The sequence below is a fragment of the Engystomops pustulosus genome, chromosome 3 (assembly GCF_040894005.1).
Source record: "Engystomops pustulosus chromosome 3, aEngPut4.maternal, whole genome shotgun sequence".
Lineage (NCBI taxonomy): Eukaryota > Metazoa > Chordata > Amphibia > Anura > Leptodactylidae > Engystomops > Engystomops pustulosus.
The window spans coordinates 74,096,727-74,111,592 of NC_092413.1; the positions used below are offsets into that span (position 1 = coordinate 74,096,727).

Sequence of the window (14,866 nt, forward strand, 5' to 3'; positions counted from 1 at the left end):
ACCCAGGCTGATGATGTCCCTGCTGCAGTTCCTGCTCCCATGCCTGCAGCCATTGCTCTTGAGCAGCAAGATTAACCCCTGAAGGGCTGTAGCCCACTTCAGGTACTGTACATATTGTGTATATTTCTGTCCTTACCCCAAAGAGCCAGAGACTTTCCTGAGACTCTTACCCTTATTTATCTCAGTCCAGAGATTATACACTGTCTTGTGCTATGATAGCACCCTTCCTCTGCCACAGCAGAGATTTCTTCAAAGGACTCTGTCCCTCTCCAAATAGAGGAGACCCTTTGCTTCTTCATTGCACTTTTCCCCCACATCAAGGGCTGTACCCAGAAGATGGACTTTGTTAGTAGAGACCTTCTGAGAGACTTTTGCCAGATACTCCAGGGAAAAGTTGCTATGTCTATTGACTTATTATTTTGCACTTAATGCCTTCCTTTTTAGGTATGGACATTCTGCTTGCACTTTTTATGCCTTTTCTTTGCAGGAAAAGAGACATTTGTTACCGTGCTACTCTGAGTAGCCTATCTTTCTGTAACGTTATGTTATAAGATGTGTACCCATTGGGCTGCTAAGCCAATGTGAGTTTACAAAAATATTTGCACACTGTCAATATATGCCAGTAGTATGCATTAACCCTTTCATAGGCTTTTCAGGTTGTAGAGTGGCTGTGTCGGACCGTCTTTTATGTAAAACACTGACCGCTACCTGATCCCTCAAACTGAGGTTTGCACATGGGGGTAGTCCGTAAACTGCGGGTCTTTAGGGGACCGGGGGTGTTACACAGATAGCACCTGGATGCCACTCATACATGGGTAAGGTTGTCAGTCAGGAGGTACTTGTGTCGCATATGCTAACGCAATGCAGATAGACACCCTATATAATTGCCGCCAGGGAAGAAGCGTTGATCAAACAAATATACAGGCCTTGGTGCAAGGAGTGGATTACAGGACATGACACCACACCTTTCCTACTGTACAGTTCGGTTTAATGGCGTCAGCGACCAACTGTCATACAGCTATATTTTTGTCTTAGTCCGACACCAACCCAGGTGCCTGTCTCCAGGACAATGGGCGGTTTGTCCCTACACCTCACATAGCCTGCACTTCCTAGAAGTGCCCTTAGCCCCCTCTGTGCCCCAAAACAACTGTAGTCGAGCCGAGGGCGGCTCTTTCAATTGCCCCCGGGGTATGCAACACCCTCGCCGATGCAATGGCGAGGTAGTGCTTGCGAATACGTCCCACCTGTAGGTAACACCACATTACACTACATGGTCCTTATAGGATCAAGGGGAAATTGCAGTGGTTAATCCTGCCTGGCAAGGCAGAGGTTAAGTATTTTGTATAATGCAAGATGCTATTGACCAATGTCTGTGTTACATCCTGTCTCTGTGCACTGAGAGGTAATTGGAGGAGCAGCCACCACCTGACCAAAGGGAGGTAATAAAACCCCCTAGCCCAGAATGTTCTAGAGGAGACTCTCCCCAGAGGAGAAAGAGAGAAGTCTCTCTCAGGAGAGAGACCGGTCCTAGTCAGGCCCTCTGGGTCTGCAGGACGCAAGCAGAGAGTAGTTAGCTGAGCAGCAGCTCAGAGTCTCTAGCACACCAGACCAGTGCAGAAAGAGCCTAGCCCCTGCCTGAAGTGGAAGATAAGACTAGAGTTAGTGTAGTGAGGAAAGGGGTATCATCCTACCTTCAAGGGTGATACCTGAAGAGATCCAGGACCGAGCTGAAGCCTCCTCTAAGGACACAGCTGCCTCCCAGCCTGCTCTTACATCTGGTGACCTACCTCCTGTGGCTCCCTCCAAATACCTCTCCAGTACTCCACCATCTTGTTAAAGGCACGTTTGCTGATGTTCCTGCGGTTCCAATAAACGAACTGTAAGTTGTTTTCTTCAACTTCTGCCTCCGTCTGGTCCCTGCTACTACCCCTGCCTTCATCACCGGCACCCTGTCCATCACCCAGAGACTCACACTCGGGACATTAAGGGGTTGCCCCAGGGAGATCCGCTATAGCAGCCGCTCCCTCATCATTTCTTGCCAACACCACCCTGCTGGAGACCTGCCAGGCTGTAGGACAGCCCTCCGGTTCCCCCGTACCAAGCACCGTGACAATAGCGTGCTTAGGCCGCAACCGCCAGCCACTCCGGTACCGCGGGCCCCGGCTGTCTCCAGGCCTCACCTCAAGGGCTAGGCCCCGGTGGGGGATGTTGCATACCCTTATTGCATTCTACACAGTGATGCCAAATCAAAATGTCCCAAATGTGCCCTAATTATTACACATATAATCCAGTCCAAATTATTAATTTGCATACAGTGCTAAGTGTGCAGTCACACAGGGTGTCCGGCGGCGAGGATCAGCCTGATCACATATCATAGTATCATAGTATATAAGGCTGGAAAAAGATGCAAGTCCATCAAGTCCAACCTTTAAGAATTAAATAAATGTTTTATCCCCATAACCCGTGATATTTTTTCTCTCCAGAAAGGCATCCAGACCTCTCTTGAACATGTACATGTCCGCCATAACAACCTCCTGCGGCAGAGCGTTCCATAGTCTCACTGCTCTTACAGTAAAGAACCTTTGTCTATGTTGATGGTAAAATCGCCTCTCCTCCAGGCGCAGAGGATGCCCCCTTGTCCTGGTCACAGGCATAGGTATAAAAAGATCTTTGGAGAGATCCTTGTACTGTCCGTTCAGGTATTTGTACATAGTAATGAGGACTCCCCTCAGTCGTCTTTTTTCTAAACTGAATAATCCCAAATTTTGTAATCTGTCATTGTATTCTAATCCCCCCATTCCCCTAATAATCCTGGTTGCTCTCCTCTGCACCCGTTCCAGCTCTACTATATCCTTTTTATACACTGGTGCCCAAAACTGTACACAATATTCCAAGTGTGGTCTGACCAGGGATTTGTATAAGGGCAAAACTATGTCTTTATCTTGAGAATCTATTCCTCTCTTGACACATCCCATAATTTCATTTGCTTTAGCAGCAGCCGCCTGGCTCTGGTCACTAAAATTAAGTTTACCATCCACCAATACCCCCGAGTCCTTTGCAGCTCCAGTTTTACCAAGTAATTGACCCTTTAGAACATAATTATACTTTTTGTTTCCATGGCCCAAGTGCATAACTTTACATTTATCTACATTAAATCTCATCAACCATTTCTCTGCCCACTCCCCAAGCTTCCAGAAACACCTCTGTAATGCTAAACTATCGACCTCTGTATTTATTACTTTACACAGCTTAGTATCATCTGCAAATATTGAAACTTGACTGTGTAAACCCACTACAAGGTCATTAATAAAAATATTAAAAAGAAGTGGCCCCAATACTGACCCCTGTGGCACTCCACTGGTAACCTCAACCCAATCTGAGAATGTGCCATTAATGACGACCCTCTGTTTTCTATCACTAAGCCAATTTCTTACCCAAATACACAGATTTTCCCCTATTCCCAGCAGTCTCATTTTATATACCAACCTTTTATGTGGCACGGTGTCAAATGCTTTTGAAAAGTCCAGATATACAACATCCACAGCGTCCCCCAGATCCAGTCTTGAACTTACCTCCTCATAGAAACCAATCAGATTAGTCTGACCAAACCGATCTCTCATAAACCCATGCTGACGCTGGGTTATAAGGTTGTGCACAGTGAGATACTCCAGGATAGCATCTCTAACAAACCCCTCAAATATTTTCCCCACCACAGCAGTTAGACTCACGGGTCTGTAGTTTCCAGGATCGCTATTTGATCCTTTTTTGTATATTGGTACCACATTTGCTATGCGCCAGTCCTGTGGAACATAATCAGTCCTCAGTGAATCTTCAAATATTAAAAATAACGGTCTGTCTATCACGGTACATAGTTCATGCAGAACCCGGGGGTGTATGCCATCTGGCCCCGGTGATTTATCTATCTTAGTGGTTGCGAGGCGGCGCCGTACCTCTTCCTGGGTTAAACTGTTGACATTCCAAAAAGAATTTACATTATTTCTCATTGTGTCTTCCACCTGGGGATTTTCCTGGGTAAAGACAGTTGAGAAGGCGACATTCAGTAGATTGGCCCTTTCCTCATCTCCTTCCACCATGACCCCCATGTTATTTCTAAGGGGACCCACATTCTCTGTTTTTAGTTTCTTATCATTTATATACTTGAAAAATAATTTGGGATTATTTTTGCTCTCCCTGGCAATTTTTCTCTGTCTCTATTTTTGCAGCCTTTATCTGCTTTTTACAGGATTTATTTTTCTCTCTATAATCCTGTAATGCCTTATCGCTACCTTCACGTTTTAGCACCTTAAACGCCTTATCTTTCTCACTTATTGCTTTCCTTACAAGACTAGTTAGCCACATTGGCTTTTTCTTGTTCCTCTTATGTTTTTTCCCATAAGGTATGTGTTTCTCACAGGACTTTTTCAGAATATATGAGAAAAAGTCCCATTGCTTTTGAGAACATTATCCCAGTCTATGCCTTTAAGGTCTTCCCTTAGTTGCTGAAAATTTGCCCTCCTGAGTGTTAGTTGCCCCTTCCCTAATGCTCTTAGTAAAGCGTAATACAAAATCAATGATATTATGATCACTTTTCCCCAGGTTCCCCCCAACCTGTAGTTTTGATACCCTATCAGGTCTGTTGGTTAGGATAAGGTCCAGCAGTGCCCCCCCCCCCCTCTTGTTGGCTCCAGGACTAGATACGACAGGTAATTGTCTTTTGTTGTTGACAAGAACCTGCTACCTTTGAAGGACCTGCAGGTTTCTGCCCCCAGTCAATATCTGGGTAATTGAAGTCCCCCATGATAAGTACTTCACCATGTTTTGAAGCCGCATCCATTTCACTTATCAGCATTTCCTCTGCTGCCTCCATTATATTTGGAGCCTTATAACAAACCCCTAGTAATATTTTATTATTCTTTTTCCCTCCCCTTATCTCCACCCATATGGACTCCACATTTGCGTTTCTGATGTCATCTCGCAAGACAGGCTTGAGGCAAGAATTCACATATAAGCAAACCCCTCCCCCTTTTTTATTTATACGATCCTTTCTAAAAAAAAGACTATAACCATCTATAGTAACATATTTGGCTATATATATACAGCCCCTCCTCATTTAGCTTCATATATACAGTCCCCTCCTCATTTAGTTTCATATATACAGTCCCCTCCTTATTTAGTTTTATATATACAGTCCCCTCCTCATTTAGTTTTATATATACAGTCCCCTCCTCATTTAGTTTTATATATACAGTCCCTTCTCATTTAGTTTTATATATACAGTCCCTTCCTCATTTAGTTTTATATAGACAGTCCCTTCCTCATTTAGTTTCATATATATAGTCCCCTCATTTAGTTTCATATATACAGCCCCCTCCTCATTTAGCTTCATAGATATATACAGTCCCCTCCTCATTTAGTTTTATATATACAGTCACCTCCTGCACAAAGCACGTCAAATTGGTCTGATATATATAATCCCCTCCTGTTATAGATTTATAGAGCCTCCTCCTCATTTAATTTTATATATACAGCCCTACCTCCTCTATTTTATATATACCCTCCCAGTTAACATTTCCTGCAACCCCTTATATTATCACAAATATATCCCCAGCTCATTTTATATACAGTGCACCACTCCATTGTGCCCTCCACCCAACCTGGGCTTCAGGATAATAAATAAAAAACACTTACAGGACTTGCAGGACTTCTCACGCCTCCCACCTCTCTTCTCTCTACAGTGGGAGCAGCAAAGAATAGGAACAGGATGGACAGCTGCTTGATGATGGCATACATCTGGGTCAGAAAGGGACATGAGCCGGAAAGTGTCTGGCTGCGTCATGCTCAGTATTAATGACTATCTGCCGATGTGACTGTGCTGTATGCACGCATGGTGCTCGAGCGGCCGCATCGAGTGCCATTGTTATCTTTGCCAGGGGCCACTGGTTGTGATGGTGGCCCCTGCAATAGGGCCATTATCATCCGCATTTGCTTTTGGCTCCAATAACAGCATTTGAAAAACTGAACGTGTGGACGCACCCTAAACAGAAATTAAACCACTAGCAGTACTTTATGAAGCCGGTTAACATGTTCCAGATCATGTTTCTTTCATGGCCCAGTGAGGTATCCATCACAAAATCTACATTTATTCAAAGTAGTCAATCTGCCACAAAATCTAAATTGGCTGTTTAAAGTCACAGTGGTGGAGATTCTATCACTTAAGTAAAGCGCACCTGCCTTGGAATGCCCCTCTGTTATGATTAACATCATTCAACAGACTGCAGGAGAGACGGTTACTTACTGTATATACTAGTATAACCAAGGCACCTAATTATACCATAATATATTGGGAAAACCTGTAGGCTTGAGTAGAAGCCTAGGGTGGGAAATGCATTGGTCACAGCCTCCCCCAGTAATGAAATGCCCAGAGAGCCTCCCCCAGTAATGAAATGCCCAGACAGCCTTCCCCAGCCATAAAATATCCCATGCAGCCTCCCAGTAATGAAATGCCCCATGCAACTTCCTCTGCTAATGAAATGCCCTCCAACATCCTCTCCCAGTAATTAAATTTGAAGCTGAAATGCTCTGTAGCCCCTCGTTGCATAGGTGTTGCCATAGGGTATGCATGAGCACAGCACATAGATGTGTCTCTGCCCACTGTGTTACAAGTGAAGAGCAGAAGGAAGAGGAGCCTCCGGGAGCAGCGGAAGGTGAGTATGTATGTTTATTCTTTTATACACTATAAGCCAAGTTGGACTTTTTCAGGACATTTTTTGAGCTGAAAAACTCTGCTTATGCACGAGTATATACAGTATGTTGCTGGATGCAGGGATGTCGGTTACAATGAAGGGAAGAGAGGGAGAGCTAAACTTCAGTTCTAAACTCTCCTCCTCCCTAACTTTATACAACTAATTTACATCTCAATTCAAAGTTTATACTCTGGTTGATGCAACCACACTGGGCTATAAAAGAAAAATTATCTGAAAAGTATTTAACTGTTTGACACCAACCTGTAGTGGTTTATTAGGTAAATTTCTGCTGACAGGTTCCCTTTAAGAAAAATGACATTTTGGCTCAATTCTAAGGCTTTGGAAGTGTTATTTATGCAAGCAAAGCATCAGTATTACACATTTATTCAGGTACATGATGGTCCAGCACCTAAGAAAAAAACTGTTTGATTAAGGGTGTGTAGCATGTGAGATATATGGAGATGGAGCGGTCTGCATTATCCAAAACCATGGTTCAATGGGAGGGGGAGAGGTAAACGGTGACCAAAAGAAATTTTAAATGTGGTGCACAACATGTAGGTCAGTTTTATGCTAAATTAAGCCATTATTCTTAGTAAATAGCCTTCATTATTGCGAATAATAGTTCTACCATAACAACTCATCACCAAGATTTGCAGGACTGGGAAACATAAAATGAAACTAAATTATGTGTTTATTATGTGTGTGATATGTCAAAGTTCAGAAGAAGCATTACAAGGTCTAGGACGATCTAGTATGCACAGGGCTTCACATACACCCCCTTGTGTGAATACAAGCTGCCAGGCAGTGCTAGGCGGTGAATAGCTGTCAGCTCTCAGCTAGGTCAGAATAAAACGCTGGCAGTCATTAATGGATGTCTGATATTTGTTTACTAAGCTTGCCCATCCCATCACCCATAGACAAATTTTTTATTTTAAGAAGATATTAATTTCTATACTGTTTGTCAATAAAATACATATATATAAACCTTAATATTGAGATGTTGAACTTAAGCCTGATCCCATTCTAGCTCGTCACTTTAAAGCAGGGGTCAGGAACCTATGGCTTGCGAGCCAAATGTGGCTCTTTTGATGGCCGCATCTGGCTTGCAGAGCCCGATGGGCCGATTAGACTCGGGTCGGTCAAAAAATCTTCTTTCTGACGCTCCCCTGCAGCTCCGCTGGTGCAGTCAGGCCGGCAGGGCACGGAGCTGTCGCACAGACTATGACATTGGCAAGCAGCAGACATCAGTCTGTGAGTCGCCGGCATCACACTGAGTTGTCACTGCCGGCTGGACTGTATCAGTGGAGCTGCGGGGGAGCATTGGAAAGGAGAGTGCATCATTGTTTATTATTTTAATTTGCAGGACAGGGGACTGGCTGACTGTATACAGGGGGGGGTCAGGTTAGCTATATACTGGGGGGCAGGCTGGCTATATACTGGGGAGGGGACTGGCTGGCCATATACTGGGGGGGGCAGGATGGCTATATACAGACGGGGCTGACTGTATACTGGGGAGTATCTGGCTATATATAGGGGGTGTCTGGCTGTATACTGAGGGGGGAATGGCTGGCTGTATACTGAGGGGGGCAGGCTGGCTGTATACTGGGGGAGGGCCGGCTGGCTGCACACAGGAGGGGGCAGTATGCTTTTATACTTGGGGGGGGGGGGCAGGCTGGCTATTTACTAGAGGAGTGGGGGGTGGCCTGGCTGGCTATATACATGGGGGGGCTGGCTGGCTATATACAGAGGGGGCTGGCTATATAGAGTGGGGGCTGGTTGTATACTAGGGGGGACTGGTTGGCTATAAACTGGGGAAGGGACTGTCTGGCTATATGCAGTGGGGGGCTGGCTGGCTATATACAGGGGGCTGGCAGTGTTATATATAACATATTATATTATTTGTGTAATTTTACTCAACGTGTTTCTAGTTTTGCAGTAAGACATCTTTTGGCACAGTATCCCTGTTGCAGTATTACATTTTTAAACTCACAGCTGCTCTTGGTGTCACTAAGTTACACCCCAGATATTTCTATTGATCCAAGAAGGAAACGCCCCTTAGTTTAAAGGATTCTGGCTTGTATATTACTTTGCTGTATTGAACAATCTAGATTGGGGCTTTTTATCTTAATCAATTGATCTTAACAAACATTGAAACTTACTGAAATTCATTATGTCTAAGACTTGAGTTTACATAGCCCCATAAATATCCACAGGTGTAACAATGGTTACCAAGGACAATGCAGACTATATACAGCAGGAAACTATGAAAAAAAAGATGGGTTGTCTGGCATCCAGGCAATGAAGATAGTTGTTTGTTGAATTAAAATTCCACTTTATTAGCTAAATATCTTTAAAAACGTGAAGACGTCCTATAACATTGTTGGTATTAGTAAATCTGATGGTAGATTTCCTTTAAGAATTTTTATTTTATGTAAACAAACTTGAAAACAGCAATTGTACCCTGCAAATGTTAAAAACTGTTTGTTAGTTCAATAGCAATGAGTTTACAAGGGCAGAATAGGAGCTTGGAATTTGAAAACTACACCAAGAGGTTTATCACACCAGAGGCCATTAGACACAAAATGGGATGATTATTGTTAAGGGTTTACGGACTGGGCCCTCTTCATACAGGATGGGTTTCAGCTTTGTTACATAGAAGACACTTGCCGGCAACTTCCATAGTCAGTGTTGCCATTGTTCGTGGCACTTAGCCTGTAACAGATATAATAAGATTACCACAGTCACTGCGCCTGGATCTACGACTAGGTATCCCTGCTTTATCATTCTGCTAAAGGAAATCTACCAGCATCACACACAATTGCTCTGAAAAGTGGAATAAAAAATCCTATAATACTAAATTCTGCAAGTACTGACATCTTGTTGCTAAGTAACTGGCAGTGTCACTGAATTATGGACTGTTGTCATTGTCAGGTTTTTATTTTTGTGTATTTTTGAGATGTTGGAACATTGCAAATACCACTGAAACAAGCTTGACATTCATTATAAAAAGTGATATATTTCAAATTCCATGACCATTATTTTCTGTTTTCGTTTATTCCATTGGCTATGTTATTTCTACCTTTAATAAAACTAGAAAAGCTATGCAAACAACAAGAAACTTGAGCAGACACATGGTCTGTGGGAGAAACTGTATTTCTTAATAGCACAATATTACATTGTGTTTAATCTACTAGGGGGAAAAAATTCCAAATGGAGTTTATTGACAAAATAAGAACAGTTGTGCCATGATCCTTACAGACTGTGTTTTTACAGCTTTCATTATATAGTACACAAGAAACTTCCCCTACATTCTTTGGTTCAGTCTGATTTATAGAGATATTAAAATTCATTAAAAAATGAAATCTTCTGTAACAGTGCCTACAGGCATCACAAACATGTCAGGTATAATTTTTGTAGATATATAAATGAAAATGGTCTTTAAATAGCTTCCTGATGGAAACAAACCAAACTAAATATGTTCTGAGAAGGACACCACTCTTGTTAACATGGCTCACAATCTAATTTTTTATTTCAAATATAGCAATTTCAGAAAACAAGCAACCGAGCAGTGTATGGAGGGGCACCAGGGACAAAGGGTAGTAAGTAATATCTACAATTATACATTACAGGCCGAAAAAGCTGAAGGTTTCATCAATCTTCCTGAATTCATTGTGAACCCTGCTATTGAATGCAAGAAAAAATTGTGAGTTTGGAAAAATTTGTATGAATTTTATCTGTTTGTCTTCTTTGTGTTTTGTGTATAGTTACATCAATCATTAACATGAATTGCAGTTATTGATTATATAGCCCATTGTCCAAATATAGGTCGAATTGGGAAACCTATCCAAATGAGCTTTTTTAGGTAGTACAGTCTGACTCGCATGTTTATTCTGTTGTAGAAAAGTAGAGAAGGTGTATTCCTAAAAAGTGTAGTTGAGTATTGCTTGAATAAATCTACTCATTATTTATAAAAAGAAATCGAAAAAGGCGTCACTCCAAGGTTGTGGAACTAATTCAAGTGGTTTTTCTTCCCAAGCTGCTACGTTTCAGCTTCATCCAAAGCCTTTCTTAAGCCTTTCTCAGGCTCAATTTGTTCCACAACCTTGGAGTCCCACCTTTTTTCTATTTTTTTATTTATTATTGGCAGGGCTGGAGTAAGGTTGGTGCGGGCCCCTGGGCGCAAAATCTGTTGGGGGCCCATTGAATGTAGTCCAGACAGGGAACAGCAATCGCTATATACTGCTTCCCAGAAATAACTATATACAGCCTCCCCAGTAATCACTATATACAGCTCCCCGAGCAATCACTGTATGCAGCCCCACCAGCAATCACTGTATGCAGCCCCACCAGCAATCGCTGTATGCAGCCCCACCAGCAATCGCTGTATACAGCCCCACCAGCAATCGCTGTATACAGCCCCACCAGCAATCGCTGTATACAGCCCCACCAGCAATCGCTGTATACAGCCCCACCAGCAATCGCTGTATACAGCCCCACCAGCAATCGCTGTATACAGCCCCACCAGCAATCGCTGTATACAGCCCCACCAGCAATCGCTGTATACAGCCCCACCAGCAATCGCTGTATACAGCCCCACCAGCAATCGCTGTATACAGCCCCACCAGCAATCGCTGTATACAGCCCCACCAGCAATCGCTGTATACAGCCCCACCAGCAATCGCTGTATACAGCCCCACCAGCAATCGCTGTATACAGCCCCACCAGCAATCGCTGTATACAGCCCCACCAGCAATCGCTGTATACAGCCCCACCAGCAATCGCTGTATACAGCCTCACCAGCAATCACTGTATACAGCCTCACCAGCAATCACTGTATACAGCCTCACCAGCAATCATTATATACAGCTCACCTAGCAATCACTGTATATAGCCTCACCAGCAATCACTGTATACAGCCTCACCAGCAATCATTATATACAGCTCACCTAGCAATCACTGTATACAGCCCCAGTAATCACTGTATACAGCCCCCAGTAATCACTGTATACAGCTCCCCTAGCAATCACTAAATACTGCTCCCAGTAATCCCAATAAACAGCCCCCTAGAAATCACTATATACAGCCCACCTAGCATTAAATATATACAGAGACCCCAATAACTATATATACAGTCCCCCCATAACTATATGCAGATCCCCTATTATAACTATATAGTCCCCCTATAACAATATATACAGCCCCCCTATAATAACTATTTGCAGTCCCCCTATAATAACTATATACATTCCCCCTATAATAACTATGTATACAGTCCCCCTATAGTAAATATATATATATATATATACACACTATATGCAGTCCATATATATATACAGTACCCCTATAATAACTATATACAGTCCCCCTAACTATATACAGTCCCCCTATAATCACTACATACAGTCCCCCTATAACTGTATATACACCCCCTATAATAACTATATGCACCCTACCCCCTATAATAACTATATACAGTACTAAGTAAAATAATTAAATTGTACTCGCCTTCCATCATTCCCCTGATGCGTGCGTCCTCATCTTCTCTCCCGGTGTCATCTTCCCTTGGGTGGATATCCGAGGTTCAACAAGATGGTGGCACTCTGCTGCAGGCGACGCTGTGACGCCACAGCTGCCATCTTGCTGAAGCTCCGATTGTCTATGTCTATTGTTCCCTCGCTCTGCCATAGACTGTATTCGGGCAGCTGTTTTGTGTATGGCCGAGGAGCCCGGACCCAAATATACTGTGGGCGATTTGGGCAGTCATGCGCCCCGGGAGCCCCCCCTATGATCCAGCCATGATTATAGGATCTGACCTATCCGGTCCTTAGTGCTGGCACCTGCAATTATCCCCAAAGCAGTGCTGTTAGAAAATTTTCTTTTATATACTTATCATTTATATCCACCTGAATTCTTCATTTTGGTAGTGTGTCAACACCTAACCAGGTTTTTAATACAACAATACTATTACAGAGGTACAGAAAATGTGGTCACATCTAGGTTCAGGAGCCTTAGTAGCTCTATGAGTTGTCTCATTTATACATTTTGCTTCTTTTACAGTGCTATAAAGATCAGTCATTCAAAGACCAAGACCTTTTATTTTGCTGCTGAAAACAGAGAGGAGATGAATAAGTAAGTTGCAAGAAGTAGTAAACTGCAGGGGTGTTGCTAGAGTGGAAAAAGATCCACGGGCCCCAATGCATGTGTATCAGACTATCAGTAATGCCCGCTACTGTACATACCCGCCCTCACATTTGGTTCTGCCAATAACAACTTTACTGAGGGTATATGCAGCCCTACGTGTTACATACAGTGACTGCTGGTGACATGTCCACTTCACTATTAGGGTGGTGGCACACGTGCCGTTTTGAACCCGCTGTTAGTCCGGTTTTAGTCATGCGTTTTCAGTCCATTACTTAAAAACGGGCCAAAAACGTGTTTAAAACGCCACGTGTAACATCACCCTAAGGTTACGCTCACACGATTGTATTTAAACAAATACAGGACACCAGGCACTCTTATCCATCACATGCATTTCACTGGAGACACATGTGAGATCAAACCTAGGCTCTTCCTACTGCCACGTGTGAACACGCCCCAAGAAATGTCCCCACAGCCCCCCAGTAATGTCCTCGCACAGCCCCCAGTAACGTCTCCCACACAGTCCCTCTGTAATGTCCTCCACACAGATCCCCCTGTTATGTGCCCCACACATCCATCCAGTAATATTACACACAGCCCCCTTGTAATCTCCCTCACTAATGTGCCCCACAAATCCCCCCCTGTAATGTCCCCCAGTAATGTACCCCACACACAGCCCCCCTGTAATGTGCCCCACACAGATCCCTCTGTAATGTGCCCCACACAGATCCCTCTGTAATGTGCCCCACACAGATCCCCCTGTAATGTGCCCCACACAGATCCCCCTGTAATGTGCCCCACACAGATCCCCCTGTAATGTGCCCCATATATATCCCCCTGCTATGTGCCCATATAGATCTTCCTATGTTCTCCCTCTCACCTCACTCACTCCTGCAGATCCGTGCACTACTTCCCCCTGCAGGTCATGTGATCATGACATCATCACAGGTCCTGCAGAGAAAGCAGTGAACACTGTGCCTGTCTCATCACGATCTATGTCCAGAGGACTTGGATCTTGAAGAGAGAAAAGAGATGGGCCCCGGATCTTTTGACCTAGCAACGCCCCTGGTAAACTGTATTTGATTGATGATCTCAAACTTTGTGCGTTTTCCAATTTCATCTGAGGCATAGATCTAGGAGCATCATTCACTATATCTGTCTGACATGGCCTGCCTTTTGCGTGTTCCAGCCATGCAGATGTACAGTTGTCTATAAAATCTTACTTCCCTTTAATCTGCAGTCTTTGTTTTTACCAAAGACACTGCAGCATCAAATGAAACATTGGAAGAAGTGTCATTTGTAAACTACTTCTTGTTATAAAATCATCTTCAGCTTCTCTTGAAGTCGGTGGACACTTCTTGGTTGTGGCAACAGCTAAGGGCACTAATGCCAAAGAAGCATTCCTCACTGCTGAGCTCTCCTTTCTAGCATTAGCACTACTAACACACATAATATTACAAACCTACATATACACAGATAGACCTGTATCACAGCCTCATGACTACTATACATACTACCTGCTATGCTATGGATGTGTCACCCATACTGTTCAAAAGATGCCATCATTCAGTTGGGGATGGAGAATACAGAGAACGGAGGAGACATAGCATGGAGAGAAGTAAATAGCTTTCATCCTGGTTTTTTTTTTTCTTAATTTTTTTTATTTGATTTTCCAAAAACATTAATAATTCTTTCCAAGATATTCATAAATAGTGCTTACATATATATAATAGAAGCGTACAATTTCTTGAACAATCGACAGATTCTCAATAATACATGACCAAATGGCCAAACATGTGGAATGTTGTCTGTCTAAGCGTGACCCACATCATGTATATCAAGAAAAAAAGAGAAATGATATATAAATATCTTGGCCTTTCAACCCTATAAAACCCACCTCCCCACCCACCCCACCTCAGTCTGCAGAGAAGAAGAAAAAAGGAGAGGGTTTACGAAACTGTAGCAGAAAAATTTCTTTCTTTGCC

General features: G+C 43.3%; 1 protein-coding gene across 2 annotated transcripts in view; it reads left to right on the forward strand.

The window, feature by feature from the left end:
* IPCEF1 (interaction protein for cytohesin exchange factors 1) overlaps positions 1-14,866 on the forward strand; it is a 136,149-nt gene that overhangs the window by 93,882 nt on the left and 27,401 nt on the right. For both annotated transcript variants that reach the window (XM_072141095.1, XM_072141096.1), the window contains 2 exons: positions 10,373-10,446; positions 12,801-12,872. In XM_072141095.1, the coding sequence (XP_071997196.1) occupies positions 10,373-10,446; positions 12,801-12,872 (146 nt within the window). The remainder of the gene's footprint in view (positions 1-10,372; positions 10,447-12,800; positions 12,873-14,866) is intronic.